We start from the raw sequence: 20,396 nt of genomic DNA, 5'->3' as shown, positions 1-20,396 counted from the left end.
ATAGAGTGCGTTGTACCTAGAATGGTCATCTCAGGCACATAAGAGCCACTCAGCCTTTATTTACACTTGGCAGCCAATCAGGAGAAAGTAGCTTTGAGAGGAGGACAGTGGATGAGCTGAGGGGCTGCGTCACAGCCTGGTATAAGATACTTAAGGATTATTTAGACTTGTGAATCACGCAAACTACTCTAAGAATAAAATGTGATGCTGGAAATGAGCAGAATTGTTCTCCTTTAAGAAGCTAAAACATGCCACAGAGGATATTTGTCTGATTAGTGGCAGAGAGGTAAAGCAGGTATTCTGCCTCCTAATAAAGGTGTTTGAGGACGCCGTGCCTTTAAGGTTATTGAAATGTGCAGCAATGACAGTCAGGCTACAATTTCCTGCTGCATTTAGTGAGTATGGCTGCAGGATGAAACTTCCGTCTTTGTCTTTGAGGAGACGGTGCGGCGCTCCACCTGTTTATTAGATAAACGCAGCAATCAGCTGAGCTCTGGTAGATAAGCCTCTCCCTCACTCCCTCGCTTACTGTCGCCTAAATCGCATCATCTCTGCTGTATTGCTGTGACCTCGAGGCATTAAGGAGCCATTCTCAAGCGTTTAGCGTTCGCTCTTATGCAGAGTGACTCGCAGATGGGATGCAGCGAGCTGTCGGTGGATGATAGGAACGTCAAAGGACGGCCGCGTTAACCGCAGAGCTCTCAAAGTCCAGCTCTCCTGCAGTCCCTGAACTAACTGTTAAAGTGCTGTAGAATGAAGCTGTGAATGTTTCTGGTGTGTTTAAGGACCTCTTGAGATCACGCTGTGAGCTGTGGCTCCAGTCTCAGGTGTTAAAAGTAAAACGCTGTGACCAGGAGAAACAAAGAGATTAAAAATGAGGGGATGTCCACACACTCGTTCATGTTTAATCACCAAAGAGCTGCTCAGGTGTGAAACCAGCAGCACATTTCCTTCGTCTTGCTAAATATTTCACATGGTATCAAAGCTTTTGTTCATTTTTCTCTTTTCTTTTTTGTATTGAATATTTATCAGGAGCTGGTGAGGGTGATTGTTGCGTTTCACTTCTAAATTCTTGCAGATTTGGGGGTTTTGTAAAATGCAATATTGCAGTTTTTTTCTCATTAACAACGGAGGCCTAGATTCTGCGTGTGCATGAACACAACAACAACAACAATAACGTGCATCTGTGGCCTGAAGCCGTACATTTCAGGTCAGTGTAGCCTTGTTGTTTTTTTGTATCTGCAGTGCCTCACGCGGTCTCTTTCCCAGGGATGTTGATGAATAATTAATGAGTATTTACACTATTATGTGTGATTAAGTTGATCAGGCGTGATGAATGAAGCATTGCTGTGGAGGAGAGTTTCCAATCAGGATGGGATGCAAAGTTCTTCTTATTGTACTCCATAGATTTAGGTGTTTATAGGTCCAGCCAGAGTCCAGCGTCTGTCACAGAACTGACATATATAGACAGACAACTACATTCGCACCTACATACAATTTAAAATCGACAGCTAACCTAGTGTATAGGTAGTGTATGTGTTTGGATTGTGGGAGGAAGCCAGAGAGAACCCACGCAGGAACAGGGACAAGATGCAAGCTCCACACAGGAAGGCCCCGGCCAGCTGGTGGGTTTGAACCTGAGACGCTCTTGCTGTGAAGCAACAGTGCCAGTGACCACACCAACATGTCACTCAGCATATAGTTGTTGTTTGAAATTTCAAAGCACTAGATTATGTAGCTTTTGAGGCCAGGAGTAATGTTGTTCAAAAAAGCCCAAGAAACGTGTAGTAGGTTGCTTTGGGTGTCACAGTTAGAGGAGCACAAGTCCAACTTCTCCCATTTTTTTGATTGAGATGCTTTGGGTTTGGATATCTGCCAATCCTGATTATGGATTATATTCCTCACTGTGAGGACAAGATTGGAAATGATTCTTTATTGTTTAAAAGCAACACACTTGACTTAAATGTTGCTTTCCTAACTTTGACAAAAATCCCTTTAAGAATATAAATGTACAGATTTTTGGTATTATTGCAATTCATAAGGGAAAACTGCTCTGCTGTTATTCGTGTAAGTTATTTACACTTGGCTCATTTCACTACATCCTATTCATCTTTTTCTGACATTTACAATTGGATATCTCCAAATAATTATTAAAGTCTAGTTCTTTTTCTTGATCATTTACTAAAATCCTCTTGTATTATTATTATATTTCATGTAAATTAGGGGGGCAGAACCTGGCAGAGTTTTGTTGCCAGAATGCTCAAAGCAGATGCACTGTTCGATAGTGAAAAGTGCACTGACATGGAGATGTGTGAATTTAGTAAAAATGGCCTGTTGGTGCTCCTAAGCTCAGAAAATGCAGAAGTATTAATCTGTATTCATAACCTGTACAAATGATATATCAGCTTGTTGCAGATGCTAAACAGGATTCATTTGTTTTAATAATTAAACCAGACCACACACACACACACACACACACACACACACACACACACACACACACACACACACACACACACACACACACACACACACACACACACTGGTGTCTTGAGCTCTAAGTAATGACAAAGCAATTTTTCACAAACAGTATGCGCTGAAGCGTAATAAGTATAATAATGGTCACATATTTGTGCTGAGTATCATCTATACTGGTGAGTCCACATTTGCGTCAGATAAGTAATTAAATTTCGACCCTCCAAAAAACTGCAGTTGTGAAACTCCTCTTTGCTTTGGTATGATCTGACTGTAAAGTTGGACTTGAAATTTCATTAAAAATTCTTTTAAAAGTTGCAAATCTTAGTTGACATAAGCTGTTCCTTCCTAAAGATAAATTTTGTTATATCTGTGTGTATGCAAAGTCCTGCCGACAAATCTTTGGTAATATTTAAAAGTTGTTGGGTTTGTTTTACACATTAGAACCTAAATAGTAACTGATGAGAAAATGTCTTCAGGCATTTATCATATTCAAGTTTAGCTGCAGTTCAGGTTTTACCCTTCTACACATCCAGTTGATAAATCTCTTATTAGTGGTGTTTCAGCCACCCTCTATTTGCATGTGCCGCTGCTTTGCAACCCACCCCCACCCCAGGCCCTCCTTTCTAGCTGTGTCATTGCTCAGTTCTGTAATGATGAGTCTTGTAGTTGCTGCCTTGTTGCAGCCAGATATAAATAAGGGCAGGTGAAAATGGCAGTCTTCTTGTGACTGCAGTCTGCAGGGTAAAACATCTTGATATCATCATGTAGTATGAAGCCTGGTAGAAAAGGGCAGCTTGACTCTCTGACATGGACGGGGTTATTATAAGTCTCATGTATGACAGCATGAAACCTGCCTCAGCTGGGTTGATGTTTGTCTCGAAGCTTTGCTTGATGATTTCTAGCTTTTCAAATCTTTTCTGATTGATCTCTTCTCTAATTGGCTATCTGACCCTCTCTGCCCTATGACAGTCTGACTTCACTGTGCATATTGATTATCGGGGATCTTATAGGTGGAGGAGAACATGAGGCATGCTACAGTCCTTTATCTTTGTCTGGTCTAAGTAAAGGAAACATGTTATACAAAACTGTTATGATAGAGGTTTTTGGACAAAGTTTGTGTTCTCCATTCTTTCGGTTCGAGCACCGTTTAATCACAGGCACCGTTTCAAAAGTACTGGTTTGGCACCGGTATCGGATAAAACCTGAACGATATCCATCCCTACTCACAAGGCAGGGTGACCAAGGTTTGATTGGCACATAGTTTCAGGCAAATTAGCTACTTGTTACTGATATTGTTCATATACAGCAGGCTAATTACTCACGGCACTGATCAACTTATCCTTCATTTTTAGCTGCACAAGCAACGACCTGCTCTCTCCGGATATTTTCAGAATGCAGTCGTCTCTGGGAAAACTTTCTCTGTGACATCAATAACACTTTCCTGATCTCTTCACGTGAGAATTATCCTCCACTATCATCCTCCTTTGATTCAGAAAGGAGGATGATTGTGGGTATACCCATTGGTTAACTTGACAATCACAGATTCTTAACCAATAAGCATGCAGTTTCACAGTCTGATGGAGATGGCAAAAGTTCTTACGTACGCTGTAACTGTCATGACTTGATGTGCACCTCCCCGAACGTTACTGGCCGTGATTGGCCTGTTCGATACCGTCTTTTTCTCTGAGGCATTTTCTGTTTCTGGCATCATTTTTCAAATCGACTTGAAAGAGAATAAATCAAGTCAAGGAGATAAACTAAATATAAACTATTGCCGACCACAGTTTTGGTAATTAAATTGCACAGGAGCGCTGGCCGCTTGCATAGACTACTTCACAGGCTTTACGTCGCTTCAGCACAGACATTTAAATTAAGCTTCAACTTGACGCTTTGCAATTGGACTTTCTCCATCTTTTATACCAGCAGTCCCCAACCCCCGGGCCTTGGACCGGTACTGGTCCGTGAGTCGTTTGGTACCGGGCCGCGAGAGTTGAGGCTCAGGTGTGAAATGTTTAGTTTTCAGGGTTTTTATCGGTTTTCAGCGTTATTTTGTTATCGTTTTTATCGTTTACTCGGTTTTCCTGGGTCTTTTCACATGTGTTATGAATAAATCTTCTTTTTTTCGGTACCGGTACTAGTTTTATTTTGTTGTATTTATCCGCGACACCTTAAAGGCCGGTCCATGAAAATATTGTCGGGCATAAACCGGTCCGTGGCGCAAAAAAGGTTGGGGACCGCTGTTTTTTACCATCTACTCTATCAGCCTATTCAAAGTGAAATGGGAAGCCTGAAACACGTCCATGTGAATCCTGTACCTCACCTTTACTCTAGACGTCAAAACAAATGAGCAGCGAGCAGCTTTAATGTGTTGTGACTACGTGATGGTTTCACGGTGTTGTTTAAGGAGTCCTGATGGCTGATCATCAGCACAATCCTGACATTGATTTTCAGTCAATCTGAACGCTTCTGATCTGAGTCGTCTTCATTGAGCAGTCAAATTGCACAACACGCCCACAGAACCGAGGCCCACAGTCTAGTTTTGCTTGCTGTGAGACTCAGCGGGCATGTGATGGAGACAGACGTCATTTCAAAGACGCTGTATGACAAATGACTGACAGCCCCTCTATTCTGATGACACTCCAACGCACCACTCATCGAGCTGTCACTGGTCTGCTTCCCATTTTTAACCGGAAACCACGTGGCTATTGTTCTCCGGACTTGTTCTGTCATCCAGTACTGACTGAAACGTGTCAGCAGCAAAAGCTATTGTATAGTATAGCTTTCTTATAGGACAGTTTTGTACTTAAGTTACCAAGTAATTCATGCTGAGTTTCATTGCTGCTTGTCTGTTTTGTTTGTGCGGTTTGTCCATTTTAAGAAGAACGTTACATCATCGCCTAAATCACTCATCTAAACTCCCAACTTGGCATGACTTTAAGCTGCTGGACTCAACTAATTCTCAGTGGTACTACTTTTAGTATCACTTAATTTGTCCAAGAGTTTTTTTATTTAGTCTGGAGAGTGAGTGCATAGTGAAGACTGTGAAGTCCATGGCTGGATTTTAATACTTTAAAATTACATCCAGACCCAGTACTGGATTTTAAATGTGAATAATGGTGTCATGGTATCACTGATTGTGAGTTCAGCCTTCCCTGCACCGTCTGCTGGACAAACTACTGTGTGTGAATGCACTGAGTGATATTCCACTATTATCCCCAACTTTGAAAAAACTAGAAACACAAGGTTTTATTGAGTTGTATTAAAAACTTGCTGTGCAAAGATCATGATTTGGCATTTATGCCCACAGAAGCTGCAAGCTCTTACATTTAGGAGGTTTGAATAAAAAGGTAAATAATTAGTTAATCAGAGTTTAATTTGTCTAATCATTTCCAGCCCTCTTCAATCCGTATATTAAAAAGTATTATTTATTTTATGTTATATATACAGTTATTTGTATGATGTCTTAAAGCAGGTGTGGAGAACTCCAGGCTTTGAGGGCCGGTGTCCTGCAGGTTTTAGATCTCACCCTGGGTCAGCACACCTGAATCACATGATTAGTTCATTACCAGGCCTCTGGAGAACTTCAAGACATGTTGAGGAGGTCATTTAGCCATTTAAATCAGCTGTGTTGGATCAAGGACACATCTAAAACCTGCAGGACACCGGCCTTTGAGGCCTGGAGTTTGACACCTGTGTCTTAGTGGGAGGATGTCTCTAAAATGGTCATCTCAGGTAGGGCTGGGCGATATGACCCAGAATTCATACCTTGATATTTTTTAGCTGGATGGCGATATATAATATATATCTCGATATTTTTTTAAAGCCATAAAGTAAGAACAAAAACAGAGTTCTTAGTCAAAGCTGTGTCCCAGATGTCACACAGGCACTTTAATTAACATACAGCGTAGATGTACATGAAAAAAACTACTCAAAAATAAATTATCAGCATTTACTAAATAATCATGCTCCATAAATCAAAGAAAACTATATTGTTTTTGTGCATAACAAAAACTCACAATTGTGCAGTCAAAATGTAAACTAAAAGACGATGAGCATAATAACAAAGACAGATTTCACAGCTGCTCTGTTCACAACTTCTACTGCGTGACTGACAGCCTGGAGTTTGAAATCCGCTGGGGGAGGAGGGGGAGTTGTGTTCAGTGAAGGAGAGGTGAGGTCGAGTAACGTTGCGTAGAGACAAAAGTGGACAAAGAGAGGCAAACTTGCGGCTCCACAACTATAATTATAACATAACATAGACTATATCGATATAAACGATATTGTCACATCTTATATCTCGTATAAAAGCCCCAATCTCAGGCACAGAAGCCCCACTCAGCTGTTGTTCATACCCATAGTCTTTGCAAGGCACCAAGGCCCAGTATAACCTATATAAGGATTATTTTAAATTGTGAGTCATGCAAAGCTACCCTAATCGAGTTTAAAATGGTAAATACGGAGAAGGATGCTTATCATTATTTACGCAAACCACAGTGACGTCTTCACATTGCTTGTTTATTATACTCCATTGATACTAATCACTAAAACCAGTCAAATCCCAGTTCTTGAAAAGTGGAAACAAGCATTGGTTAGACATTTTTGACCAATAAATGAGCAGAACTGTTGAGCTATAGGAACAATTACTTACATGCACTGATGATGTCAGAATCCAGAATTTTTCTCTGCAGGGTTTTTGTCCTACATAGATGATTTTGTTTGTGTATTTTACCCAAAGAGGTTTTTATTTTTCTCAAACAGATTTATTAACTCCTCGGGCATATTGCATATTTTGGTTCCTCCAAGACTCATCGGCTTTTACATGGACTGATCCCGTGAAATGTCGTCTCACCCCAGAGGTCCCTTCATCGGCAGGAAAAACGTTGCTTTGCGTGTCTGTTTCTGCCTTAATTTGACAGTTTAACCTTTTAATTAGGTCAGAGTGAGGAGCAGCAGAAACAGAGAGAGAGGTGTCACTACAGCTCAGACGCTGAATGGATTCAGTGTTGAACTGCAAATTGAGTCTAATTTTGAACAGTTAGTGTCGTTTATTGAGCGAGGAGCCCGAACATTTACTCGATTAAGCCACTTGAAGCAAAGACGAGCTTGTAGAGTTTTTTTCGGTGTGACTGCTTGTTTACAAGGTGCCAAGTATAATGAAAAGTTTGCAGAGCACAGTAATGCCATCAAACGGTTTATTATCCCGACTGTAGATACACTGATTGTGAAATTGCAGACCGATTTTCTTTTTCTTTTTAATTTTTTAATGTCATTTATTCCCAGAAATAAATATTATTTGGATATGGATCAATGGATCAATAAAACCAGGCACTCAAAAATGTAATTACAAGTCAATTTTCCTTGTCATTGTGTTACATAAGTACAATATGAAAACAAATTACATTAAATCAGTCATTTGTGATGTGCTTTAAATTGACGTCTTTTTAAAAATAAGTGGAGTCATACACAAAGGGAAAATATTCATTTCTTCTACATGGACACAAATAAGTACAAATGAGACCAGACAGATCTGAGCTCAGGCACAAAAATCAGGTTGGAAAATTCATGTCCAGGAAGTGCAAATCAATACACGAGTGACTGTTTCTTAAAGCGCGTTTGAGCGAGCGAACGATCAGTCCTGCGAAATTCAGTCAGACGACTCTGGTTTGAAGTAAGCGACTTATTACAGCAGCAGAATACCGTCTGCTGACGAGGCTGCGAGCTCATTACCCCTCAGATATGTTTCTGACAGAAATTAGGGAGTGACGAGTAAATGCATCTCTTAATAGAAGTAATGCATTATTAATAGATGCATCTCCTCTGATAATAGATTAGCCTTTTGTCAGAAAATGTATCTGCAATTATGATATATGTGTGTAGTTCTCTGCCTCCTCTTTGTAACCATTTGTAGCCTTTGTCTGTGTTTCATATCCCGAGCTGAGTTTCTTTGGACTGTGGGAAACAGTGATGGACGCGTATCACTGTTTCCCCCCGGACATGATACTGTATGTCCACTGGTGGCATCTTAACCCACTGCTCCGACAGGGCGCCCTGGTTTTCTGCTTTTCTGCCATTGTGGACGTGACGCTTGGCTGCTGCTACAACTGTGTGTATATTTAGACATATACTGTATAAATGTGTGTGTTTCTGTGTGTTGCCCCTGGCTTTGCTGTGGACACACAAGTTGTAAAGCCAGAGGACGCCCCGCCGTCCACACGGGTCCCTGCATGTGAGTGTGACAGCCCAAGGTCCCCAAAGCATGACGCATGCTTTAGTCCTCCTTTATGTGTGTGCATTTGTGTGTATGTGTGTGTGTGTGTGTGTTTGAGTGTGCCTGCTGGAGGTAGATTTGGTTACCATGGTGGCTTTGTGGGTGGACTGGCTGTTTATGATTATGTGATAAGAAAGAGAGAGATCAAGTTAAAGCTGGATGTTAAGGAAAAGGACGCAGAGCAGAGTCCAGCCAATAGAAAGATTGTGTGTAATGCAGAGCCAACGGTCTCTGCTCTGCTGTGCATCTAGATTTTGCTGCAGCCAGTTGACAGGAGAAAAGGTTCAACATCCTCTTAATTATTTTTTAAGATTTTTTCATTTAAGAGATGTAATTATGATTTCCCATCCAGGCACCCCTTTTCCATCAGCTCATAGTTCCTGATATATTGTTAAAGGTGCAGATCATCGAGCTGAATGACCTAAAAGGAACCACCTGAGTCACTCATTTCTGGTCATACTGAAGAAAACATTAAGTTCGTCTTGTAAAATGTGGTTATTTTAGGTGTAAGAAAGGAGGATTATTAGGGGTGGGGGAAAAAATCGTGATAGTAGTATCGTGATATTTTGTTTGCTAATAATGTATCGATACAGGGACAGCAGAAATCGATATTTTGTTACAAAAAAGGTTTTTGTGCTCTGACTTCAGAGCATGTTGATCCTTTTTCTGAGCAAGAATCCTGACATTCCTTCACTGTCCAAATGTGTTTAACTTGTTTTTGGCAGCAATAAACATGACAGTTTACTTATTTTAATTTAAGACATGTTTTATTTTAATTAAGTTTAAAACTTTTTAATTTAATGTAAAATTATATTTTGTTTTAATTTACTTTCAAATTCTTCAGTTGCTGAAGGGGCTGCATAGTTTTCATAAACTGCATAGTTCAGAATAGCTATAATTGTACCAGATGGTTGATTCAGTTAAGTTGGACTAGACTGTAATACAAACCGTTCAGTTTGTCAACAATAAAACTGAAATGAGAGAAAGACTGAGTGTGAGACTTTGATATTAGATAAAATGAATATTGATAAAGTTTACCTTTATGTACAGAATCTGAATATCGCAAAATATTTTTAAAAATTGCAATAATATCGTATCGTGCGTTAAGTATCGTGATAATATCGTATCGTGGGATGTATGGTGATTCCCACCTCTAAGGATTATCCAGGATAGCCTCATTGGCTAATCATTCACAGTCACAAGTATTCAACACCGAAATTGGGATGACAAAAAAATTTGGCTCGAGGCTTTCATGATGTTACCTGTCTAACAGGTGACATCTCTGTCGCCACATCCATTCTTCTTACTGCTTATGCGTAGTGTTGAACTCTGTGTTAGCTTTTTGGCCATCGCTGTTTTTTGGTTTTGATTTATTTGACCAAATTTAGACCAAAGAATGATCAGAATCAGCTTTATTAACTTTATTGAATGATACGTTATCCGGTAACATTAAGTAAAGCAGTCAGAAAACTGCACTTATTGGGTGCATGGTCTGCTAATCGGTGCTAGCCCTGACAGCACCCTCACCGCCATTGCTGTGACACTGGCATGACAGAGGAGCGGAGTCAGTAAATCACTCTCCATCCAGCACAGCGCCACAAGGCATTACCGATGTAGCTTATGTGCTGTGTGGGTGGTGTTAGTGCGTAGCAGACACATGTGTTTGTTTGCTCATTTCTATACCGGTTAGTGTTGCTTCATCCATGTGATCCACGAGGACCACTTTAGGGCGATATTGCTTACCTCTGCTTCTCCAACGTCCTTTCTTTCTCTGACCACGCCCAGGATTTACTCGGTAGCTTGGAGATCGTTTGGGGTGTGTGAGTCGTGTAGCTGGTTAGTGTAGTAGCAACACTTCCATGTTTGGAACGATAGATCGGGGTTTGAATCCTGACCAGCCCCTGCATCTGGTAGGGGTCCTCACGCTAGCATTAGATGTGTATTTTAAGGTTTTATTTACTCCTATGACGAGTAATTTTGGATTTTGGACTGTAAACGTCTGGTTTTCTGCTGAGATTAAAAAAACAAAAGATAATTCTTGGTTTTGGAGCGCTGATCGAGCCAAACAAGCAACACAAACACACAAGATATTCTTTAGGAAATTGTAACTACTCCTCGTTGTTTTATGGTTTTATTAAATCAAGTGATTAATTGAGACTGTATTGTTTTTTGTGACTGACATGATCGTATTGTTGCAGAAAAAGTTGGTGGTAAAACATCCAGAAATCTGGAATGATGCGTTCTCTGCAGACAACATCACAGGTTTATGGTGAACTTGGTAAAAGAAGTTTTCATGGTTCTCTCTCACTTGCTCTCTGGCACTGGTTTTCTTTTTTTTGCCAAACCTTTCAACTGCGCGTTGGCAGCGGGCGTAAAAACTCCAATCTGCAGTCAGCCGCTATCGATCCTCTCTCAGCTGTGTGCCATTAAAACAGGTGAGCGTCGAGGAGCGGGGAAGAGAGGGAGCGGCGAGACGGAGGAAAGTAATTAGGCTGCCAATACAGGCTGCTGCGACTCACACACACCTCACAGACTCAAACATATGCACTCCCCCTGGCAGGTATCATTAGCCCACTTCTCACATCTGATGCTCCAAATCCAAGATGGCCGTTTCAGGCCTTCTCCAGGAGAACCGTTGCTAGGCAACTCCCTCCCTGCTCTGCTGCGCTGCAAGTGGAAGATGGCGTCTCCCTATGGACCGCTCGTGTGTGTGAATTAGAGAGAGAAGAAACCAGGAATAAACAGAGAAAACACCTCAGTCAGATGTAACACACACACACCTATCTATCTATCTATCTATCTATCTATCTATCTATCTATCTATCTATCTATCTATCTATCTATCTATCTATCTGTTTTCCAGCAGATCTCAAACACCTCCACCTCACAGTGCCAATAAAAAGACAGGAGGCTGAGCTGGAAGTGACAGAGTTGGCGATGCTGAGATTTTCGCTGGGAGTGAGCAGCATGGACAGGGTTAGAAATGAGAATGTCAGAGGAACAGCGCAGGTTTAGCGGTTTGGAGACAACGTTAGAGAGGCTGGATGAGCATGGACATGTGCAGGTTCATGGGTGGATACGCAGAGGGTCGGTGTGACAGAGGACGAGTGAAGAAGAATTTCATTTATGGCTTTTTCCACTTTTGATTTTTGCACTTCTCATAAAAGCACAAATTCAAGCCGAGCTAATGGAAAGAGAGCCTTCAGATATTTCCAAGATGAAGGTGATTGCCATGCTATGGAAGGATGGTAATCATCTGCACAGTATCATTTCAGTCAGTTTTATGGGTCTCAGTAGCTTCCGGTGTCCCGTTTTTGTTCTGTTTCGATTCACTGCAATGTTTTAGTTAGCTGTAATAACCCTAGCTCATTGTCGTTCAAGCTAAATGTGATGCAGCTCATTTTGGAAGCATCCATGGACGGGATAAACTCATTGGGTTTTTAAAGCCTCAACGTTATCAGCCGGGTTGTCTCGTTTGATTCTTAGAGCCAGATTTGACCATATTTGCGTTAGAGGTCCCCTTGTCAACTAATTTACTGTTTTGTTTAAACGACTGAAAAAATAAGACTAGTTAAAGACTCTAAAAGTTAGAAAAAATCTTAAAAATATTGAATAGAATTAATGTAGTTAAACACTGACCATACAAATATTGTGTGTGTATTTAAAAGCTATATGAAACTGTTAGTCACATTAATTTATAATAAAGTCATATTTAAGTGTTACTGAAATATAACATGCAATTGTATATGTACAGTTGCTTGACAAAAAAGCTTTACTCTCCATCTGATTGGTCAGTAGTTGCTAGTGGTTACAGCTTTTTGGTCACAAAAAGGCATATGGTACTCGAGAGAAAAACTCCTTCCAGTTGTTTTGTTTGCAAACACGTTGCTGCAGTCACCCATAGTTTGAGTGGAAGACATAGACTTGTCTTCAAAGGTGTAGCTGTGACCAAATTCACCTAGCAACAGCCTGCAACCTCTGGCAACCATTTGGAGAGTAAAGCTTTTTTTATAGTAAGTATACGTTACCAGGGGATTGTCTCTAGAGCCATATATCTGAGGCCTTACAGTGAAGAGTATAGCTAGTGTTAGCAGAGCACCAGCAGCAGGTCTTGCAGGCTAGAAACTTCTTGGATTGTCTGTATGGCCTGCATGGCCTGCATGGCCTGCATGGCCTGCATTTGTATAGCGCTTTTCTAGTCCTTAAGGACCCCAAAGCACTTTACACTACATTCAGTCATTCACCCATTCACACACGCATTCACACACTGGTGATGGCAGCTACATTGTAGCCACAGCTGCCCTGGGGCGCACTGACAGAGGCGAGGCTGCCGGACACTGGCGCCACCGGGCCCTCTGACCACCACCAGTAGGCAAACATGGGGTTAGTATCTTGCCCAAGGATATTTGGCATGCAGCCAGGAGGCAGCCTGGGATCGAACCACCGACCTTCTGATTAGTGGCTGACCTGCTCTGCCATCTGAGCTACAGCCACCCCATTGTATGTTACTGCAGTCTGTATAATTTGTTTCCATTAAAAATAGGGCCGTAAAGCCTTTTGTAGACTAAATGCTCTGTTTCTGAAAATCTCCTGGTGCGATTTGATACATGTGTTGGAGATCCGGTATATTTGCACGGTCACTCTGAACATCCTGATGACGTCCATACGATGGAAATATATCACTGACCCTTTATAGGGGTCGATATAACGATATATATCGGATGACGATATAAAAACGTCTATCGTTTCATTTTACGCTATCGCTTGTTTCGTGGTGTCGCAAAATAAACTGTTTACGGCAATATTTTCTCATCGTTTTGATGGTCACTGTAGTGGCTATATTAATTTATTAAAGTTCTCTCTTTCTCTTATATTTTATATAACCACACTACCAATGGACAAGCGCCTGTTTTTATGCGTTGTTGTTAGCAACAACTACGGTAACAGCATCACGTGTCCGCTTGTTTATGTTCCACATAAACCTTTCACAATAAAGCTCAAGATCCTGTTGAGACTTTTCAAAATAAACTGAATCACGTGAAAGAGCAGATTATTTACGGATGAGAATTAAAAAAAAGTCGTCAGGTGCTAAAAAATAAACCTTAGACTCAAACGTTAGAACAGGCTTTTCCCCGCAGCACGCCGTGTAATAAATACTCACAAAGAAAACGGCGGCCGTTACAACTTATGTCTAAAAATGTATCGTTTCATGCATCGACGCGCAGCTGGAAACACTTCCCGCAAGTCAAGCTGCCCGAGATTCACAGAATTTACAGAAAATGTTACATTTTTGTGATTTATATCGTTATCAGGCGATAGAATTCTTATATCGGGATATGAGATTTTGGTCATATTGGGCCTTATTGCAGTTAACCCTAGCAGTTAACAATATTTCGTGGCTTGTATGAGAGGGTCTGACTGCACCAACACTGGACATGGAAGCAGCGTCCCGTTCGGCAGCCTGCCTTAAAACCATCTTGGCTGCTGTCATGATGTTCGCAGGGTTGTTTTGTAAGAAATGGATAAAGCTGTTGAAATGGATGAGCAGCCAGCGTGAGCTCGCTGGACCTGATTTGTGGTCCTTCAGAGACTTTCTTGGAAATATATTGTTTACACCATAATAAGGTTCTCTCTCTAGGAAGTGATTTTTATGGAAACTGGATTCGCTACACTTCCACTGTTTGTTTGTAGCCATAAGTTGTTTGTATTCATAGACGCACAATCACATCTGTGCCCTGAAGTCACGCACTGCAAAAAAAAAAAATCTGTGTGCAAACAGCTGAGCTCATCTTTTGGTAAATTGAGTAGCAGTCTCCACTCAGGTGTGATAAATTCACCTTTTACAGAAACAGCAGCTTGAAATAAGCAGACGACTGCAGATAAAACTAGTGAAGCCGAGCGTCTTCTCTCCTGGCAGGTCTACAGAAATATGTTGGACTCTTTGGTATCACATGGATCTGACAGTGTAGATGTGTTTGTGCTCAGATAAACAGGAAGCCTGGTGATATACTACATTTTTCTAGCTGTCAGAAAGCCCAACAAAAAGCCCAAAAATCAGCAGTGATTTATCGTCTGTGTATCCAAAACCCGAGCGCCCCATTGTTGGTCTGAAAACACATCAGCGAGCCACAGCGGTGCGCAGGGGGACATTTCCTTTCACTCCCATAAACACAGCGTAGTTCACTTTCACTGTTTGGACCATCCTGGTGCTCCACACGCACTCTGTCCTCGAAATGTTTATGAAAGCTTTGCTTAAAAAACAAAGCCGGGATGTTTTATGGATGTCTTGGTGTGTTTGAGCTATAAATGTTATTGTATTATTGTATTTCTGGTTCTTTTATTAATTGCTTTGTTCTGGTTTTCGGTAGTTTTGTGGTTTTATTTGCCTCAGTATTTTCCTCCCTCTGTCCTCTCTCTCTGGTGGTGCGTCTGCTTGATCCCTTCATGTTATTATGAAGTCTTCTTGTCTTTGTGTTATTGTGTCCTCTTTTGTCCATGCTGACTGGTGTTTTGTGCTTGCTCTGGTTCTGTTTGTTCTCCATGCACTTCAAGCTCTGGAGTCTTTTTCATTTGGATATTTTCATTCCCAATTTGGACTTCCTGCTGTGCTGCTTCCACTGAGGGAAGTCTGAGAGTAGAGCCACTGGACTGCTTGCAAAGTGTGAACATTTCAGAGAAGGATGACACTTTACTACTATTAATGCTGCTTCTCTATATTTCTACTAAGAAGAAATCAAGACGTTTAAGATAAAGAGCCAAAAAGGACGTTTTTGAGTTACGACTTGGTAACGACAGTCGTTTGATAGAAAGTGGAACAACATGAGACACATTGTTGGAATGTTTTTACATATGAGTGTTTTCACAAATAGCTTTTACTTCTATAAACTTTAAGAAAGGAGTTTTTGATGTTGATCAGATGGGACTAAGAGTTGCCCGTGGACTAAAAAGTGGTTAAAATGTTGGATTTAGGCTCTCGCTTCATCGTCTCTTGAGCTATACTTGTCTTTAGAGGCTCTAAAGACGAGTATGTTTGATGTGAACTTGATAGCAAAATAAACTTATTAAAGTAATCATTATTTGCCAATCTTTTTTTTAAATATTTGATTTATCTTTACTCTTAGCTGAGTTCATCTCTTTTCTGTTCTCAGTCACTCATTTTTTTATTCTCTTGGCTCTCTTGATGTCATAGAGAGGGGAGATGGAGATGAGCAGAACTGATGCTTAAAAAAACAAAAAATAATCTGAATGTTGTATAAAAATCTTTTATATAGAGACAGAAAAGCGACATAGTTGGTTGATTTTGATGTTTTCCATGACATGTGATGACTTTAAAGGCATCTGCTGTGGTGTAATACTTTCACTTGTCTCAGAGCGACTGATATTGTAGCCTCCCGGCGACTTTTTGTCTTTGGATTTGATTTGTCTCCCGTCTCCGTGGCAATCAAACAACAATCAATAATTAGCGAACTGGTGTGAGCCAGTTTAACAGCATTTAATTGGGACAAACAAGGAAGTATTAGCACACATTAGCCCTGCAGCGAGGACCGTGGGGTGCTGTGATTGATCAGCGGTCGTGTTGGTTTTGCTGGGGGTGGGGGGTCGCCTAGGCAGCCACGACCTCCCTTAGGGACTGGAATGAATTTCTGCATCGCTGCCTCTCCACGCTGACCTCTGCCTGTCCGTCCATTAGTCTCTGCTGCTGTCACTAATCCACACTAATACTCATACTCGGTCTTAAAATCATCATGTAGTCACATAACAGGAGTGCTGATGGTGTCATTTCACTTGTCATGTAGTTTATATGAAGAGATATGTTACCTACAGCTATACTATGTTTTTCCTCTGGTGGTCAGCTATTCATGCACGCGTGATTGATCTGTGTACAGTCGATCGAGCTGAATTTTTGACAGAAATCAATGAATTTTCTACTATTTCTGAGTCTTTTATAAAGAAAAAGCTGCAGTTATTCGAAATGAATTACTAAAACCTCAGATGACTCTCATAGTGGGAGTGCAGGAAGGAAAAGATCATGCCCGTTGACGGTCACTGTGTATACAAAGACTGCTGGGTGAGGTGCTTCCTGAATCAGATGTGATTCAATGAGCAGCTTCTTGTAGTTGCTTTCTATGGCCCCGGGTGATGTTTTGGACATGTAGCTTACAAATGATAGCACTAAGTGTATTTACTCGTGTTCCCTGCTGGACAGGAGTCCAAAAGCCAAGATGAAATTTCCTTCCCCCAGTCATCCATCACGGGTCTCTCCAGCTTTGTTTCTGCTCTTTCAGGTTTTCATTTGGGACGCTTTATCTCCAGAAATATAAACGTGACACCCGAGACAGAGGCTCCTCCTGCTGTGGCGCTTAAACCCGACGTGAATGTCAAGCATTGATGTTCTGATGTCAGAAAGCGAACAAGACCTTGGTGTGCTGCAGAACAAAACAAAGAATTGTGCCACATAACATTATAATGATGCTCAGATTATCATACGACCTTGAAAGCTTCTGTATGCATTGGGGAAAAAACATCATGTAGCATTTGACTGTTGAACTGCAGAGTCTGTGCAGTGCATAACATTATTCATCATCTCCATTATTCATTATTCATTTCATGTTGTTTTATTTATGTTTATGTTCTTAATTAACAGTCGGACAGAAGCATTAAAAGACTGAGAGACAGAGGAGGCTGGGTGACACGAGACCAATGAGGCTGCACCGTCTTATTTAAAGCGGACCTGTTATGCTTGTCCTTACTCTCTGTGCTGTAGCTATGCTGTCACAGTGGTAGAGGTTTAAACATGGCTGAAATACTACTGCCTACTAAATACTGAGGTCAGTGCATGCACAGGTAATCCCAATAAAGCACCATCTCAGGAGTTTTGGTAACACTTTATCATAACTGTCATTAATAAACAGTAAATTGTTAAATAGCTATTTAGTATATAGCTATTGGGGTGTTAACAAACAATTAGATTATCCTGTAATTCCTATTATTTTATAATAACTGGTGTTATTATTGTGTCATAAAAAGTTGCTAGCACCTCAGACACAAGGACACGGTTTGTGTAAATGTTGGCCCTTTTGCTCATGTGGCCACAACAGTGAGACAGATCATCCCTCACACAGCTTCAGATTCTGTGTCGGACCTGTGTCCGACTTCCTGCCCACTCCTGTGGAAAACACACCTGATGCCATTTGAACAGAGAGACATTTCTGGGATCCTCTCCTTGCTTTGAGAGGATGCGATCAACTCTCGTGCAGCCACGCCCCGTGTATTCTCTTTGTGAAACAGACTGTAATAGGTTGTAATTGTATCTAGCGTGGCCACGATGCCGATGTTTATTTATAAGCTCCAAGCCCAACATGAACAGCTCAGATCAAAGCAGACACACTGCAACGCATGTGTAACGACACACACATTGCTCTTTACTGTCATAACATCCAATCCACAGTCTTGTCTAACAGCACTGACAGCTAGCATAAATGAATATAAAGCAGTGAAAATAAAACCACCATCTCCAGGTAACAGTCTCGTTATTTATCCAGCTGCTAAACTACCTACTCAGCCAAATTAATTCATTATATATACATTATCCAGTATGAATTATTTAAAACGATTTATAAATATCAGATACAACTTTACAATAATGGAAATTCCATGTGAGGATTAATAAACTATCAAATTTCTAGTTATTCACAACTGTTACAATAAAGTGTTACCACCATTATGATGTCAGCAAAAGCAGATTTCCTTATATGGTCATGTTAGGCACACAGCTCGAGTACAGAAGCCACACCCACCTGCTTTTGAAAATGTCTCTTTACGAGGGGCAGCCAATGAGAAGACAACTGTATCGACAGGAGGGGAACAGCTTATTTCATACACTGAAGACGGCTGCAATAAGGCCCAGTACTGTGAATCAGGGTTTAAAACAAAGAGTGGGAAATCAGCATAATAGGTCCTCTTTAAAGGAAAACAAAAACAGTATAAGCAACCAAAACGTGTTTGATGGACACAATTTCTGGGGGAAAAAAGATGAAGGGAAACACCCACGCAGCCTCCGCTGGCTCTCTCATTCGTTATCTATCTCTATCTGTTCGCAGGGGACATCACTCAGAAGGGTTATGAGAAGAAGAGGTCCAAGCTGATCAGGGCATATGTTCCACATGCTGGAGGTAATTTAGCAACCTCTGACTCCCCCACACACTCCCCACGCCGCGAAAATATTCCCATACCGCTAGTAGAGAATCGATCCGGTATCATGACAAATACAGTGGCAACGATACTGTACTCGACTCTATCGATTCAGTCTTCAGCCGCCGCCATTAGTGAATGTAGGTTAGGACTCCCTAGAGCTCAGCTTGGGCCTGCTCCTCTTTATCTGAACGTTCTGTAGTCGCTGTCTTCAAACACACTCACACGCACACACACACGCCCTACAGGCTCTCCTGCAGCTAAAACACACACACACATATGTGTCACCCAATCTGGTTTACCCTTATCGTATATCGGATGATTTAGCAATAACGGCTCACTGGATACTGAGGGATGTTCTATCAGAGAGCAGAGAAGAAACTGCCACATTTTTTGAATTATTATTATTATTTTTTACTTTCTTTTTCTTTATCAATTCTTTCATTTTAAGATGCCAGAAAAATCTAATTTTTCTGCTGAGTCAGATCATCTCCATGTTTATTTTTCTTTGTTGGCCCTCCTATCTTTTGCTTTTGTCAAACGTATTTGTGCACGTGTGTGTATGTCTGTGTCTCTCTATATATATGTATGCATCTGTCGCTGCTTGTCTGCTTGGCTCTGTAGGTATGGAGGGGCCAATGTCTCACCGGGCCCCCCTCGGCCCTCCCTCTGCGGCCCGTTTCCACCGACGGAGAACCTCCGGCACCAGAGACGAGCGCTACAGATCAGGTACGGAAACGACAGCTGCATAAACACCACCAGCGGATCGCTGAGACTTCTTATATAGTGTCCATATTCACCTCCTCTTCATTTTCTCTCATATTTCCTCTTCCAGCAGTGGATACTCGTATTAAACAAGGTGAAAGCTTCAGATATAATGAAATCAGCGTATGTACAAGTAATCCCTGTGAGCCTAGTTCAGTATTCTTAGTATAAGATGAAGAAGGACTGTGTAGTATGCAAAGCTACTATAGCAGAGTCCAAGAATAAAAATACAGAGCTGGTAATGAACAGAATACGTTCCACTTTAAATGCATTAAGAAAAAAATGAATTCATAAAGCAGTGTAACTAGGGCTGCCACGATTAGTCGACTATTTAATAGTCGACGCGTTGTTTGAAGCTTTGTAAGATCCCAAAAGACGCAGGAATAAGTAGTAGGATTTAAGAGTGTAATAACGGACTGAAACAGAAGATGGCAGCACTGCATGTACAAGGATGCCAGCTGCCGTTAAACCTCGAAGAAGAAGAAGCTGAGTTTCCAACAATGGCGGCAGCTAGTTAGTTTTAAAATTACTCTTATTATTCTTTCTGGGTCACAAAATAAACGTTTAACATATTTTCAGGCGAGAATGTAGCTGTGTAAACCTCAAATATCTGCTCAGTTTATCAAGACACCACATATTTTCAAAAGCGCTCCGACGTTTTCAGAGACGTCTGTTACCCACTAGCTCGATAGCT

The 20,396-nt window shown here is 41.1% G+C and overlaps 1 protein-coding gene across 2 annotated transcripts in view; it reads left to right on the top strand.

Moving 5' to 3' along the window:
- The window catches only part of LOC102798602 (disco-interacting protein 2 homolog C-like), a 74,632-nt gene that overhangs the window by 4,043 nt on the left and 50,193 nt on the right, over positions 1-20,396 (top strand). Inside the window, exons 2-3 of one of the 2 annotated variants that reach the window (XM_087846369.1) lie at positions 18,847-18,918; positions 19,562-19,666. In XM_087846369.1, the coding sequence (XP_087702495.1) occupies positions 18,847-18,918; positions 19,562-19,666 (177 nt within the window). The remainder of the gene's footprint in view (positions 1-18,846; positions 18,919-19,561; positions 19,667-20,396) is intronic. The other variant, XM_087846370.1, reaches the window with a different exon arrangement.

The sequence above is a fragment of the Neolamprologus brichardi genome, chromosome 9 (genome assembly GCF_056152115.1).
Source record: "Neolamprologus brichardi isolate AB-2024 chromosome 9, ASM5615211v1, whole genome shotgun sequence".
In the NCBI taxonomy this organism is placed as follows: domain Eukaryota; kingdom Metazoa; phylum Chordata; class Actinopteri; order Cichliformes; family Cichlidae; genus Neolamprologus; species Neolamprologus brichardi.
Note: the sequence above shows the minus strand (reverse complement) of the source record. Positions and strands in the feature narration are given on the sequence as shown.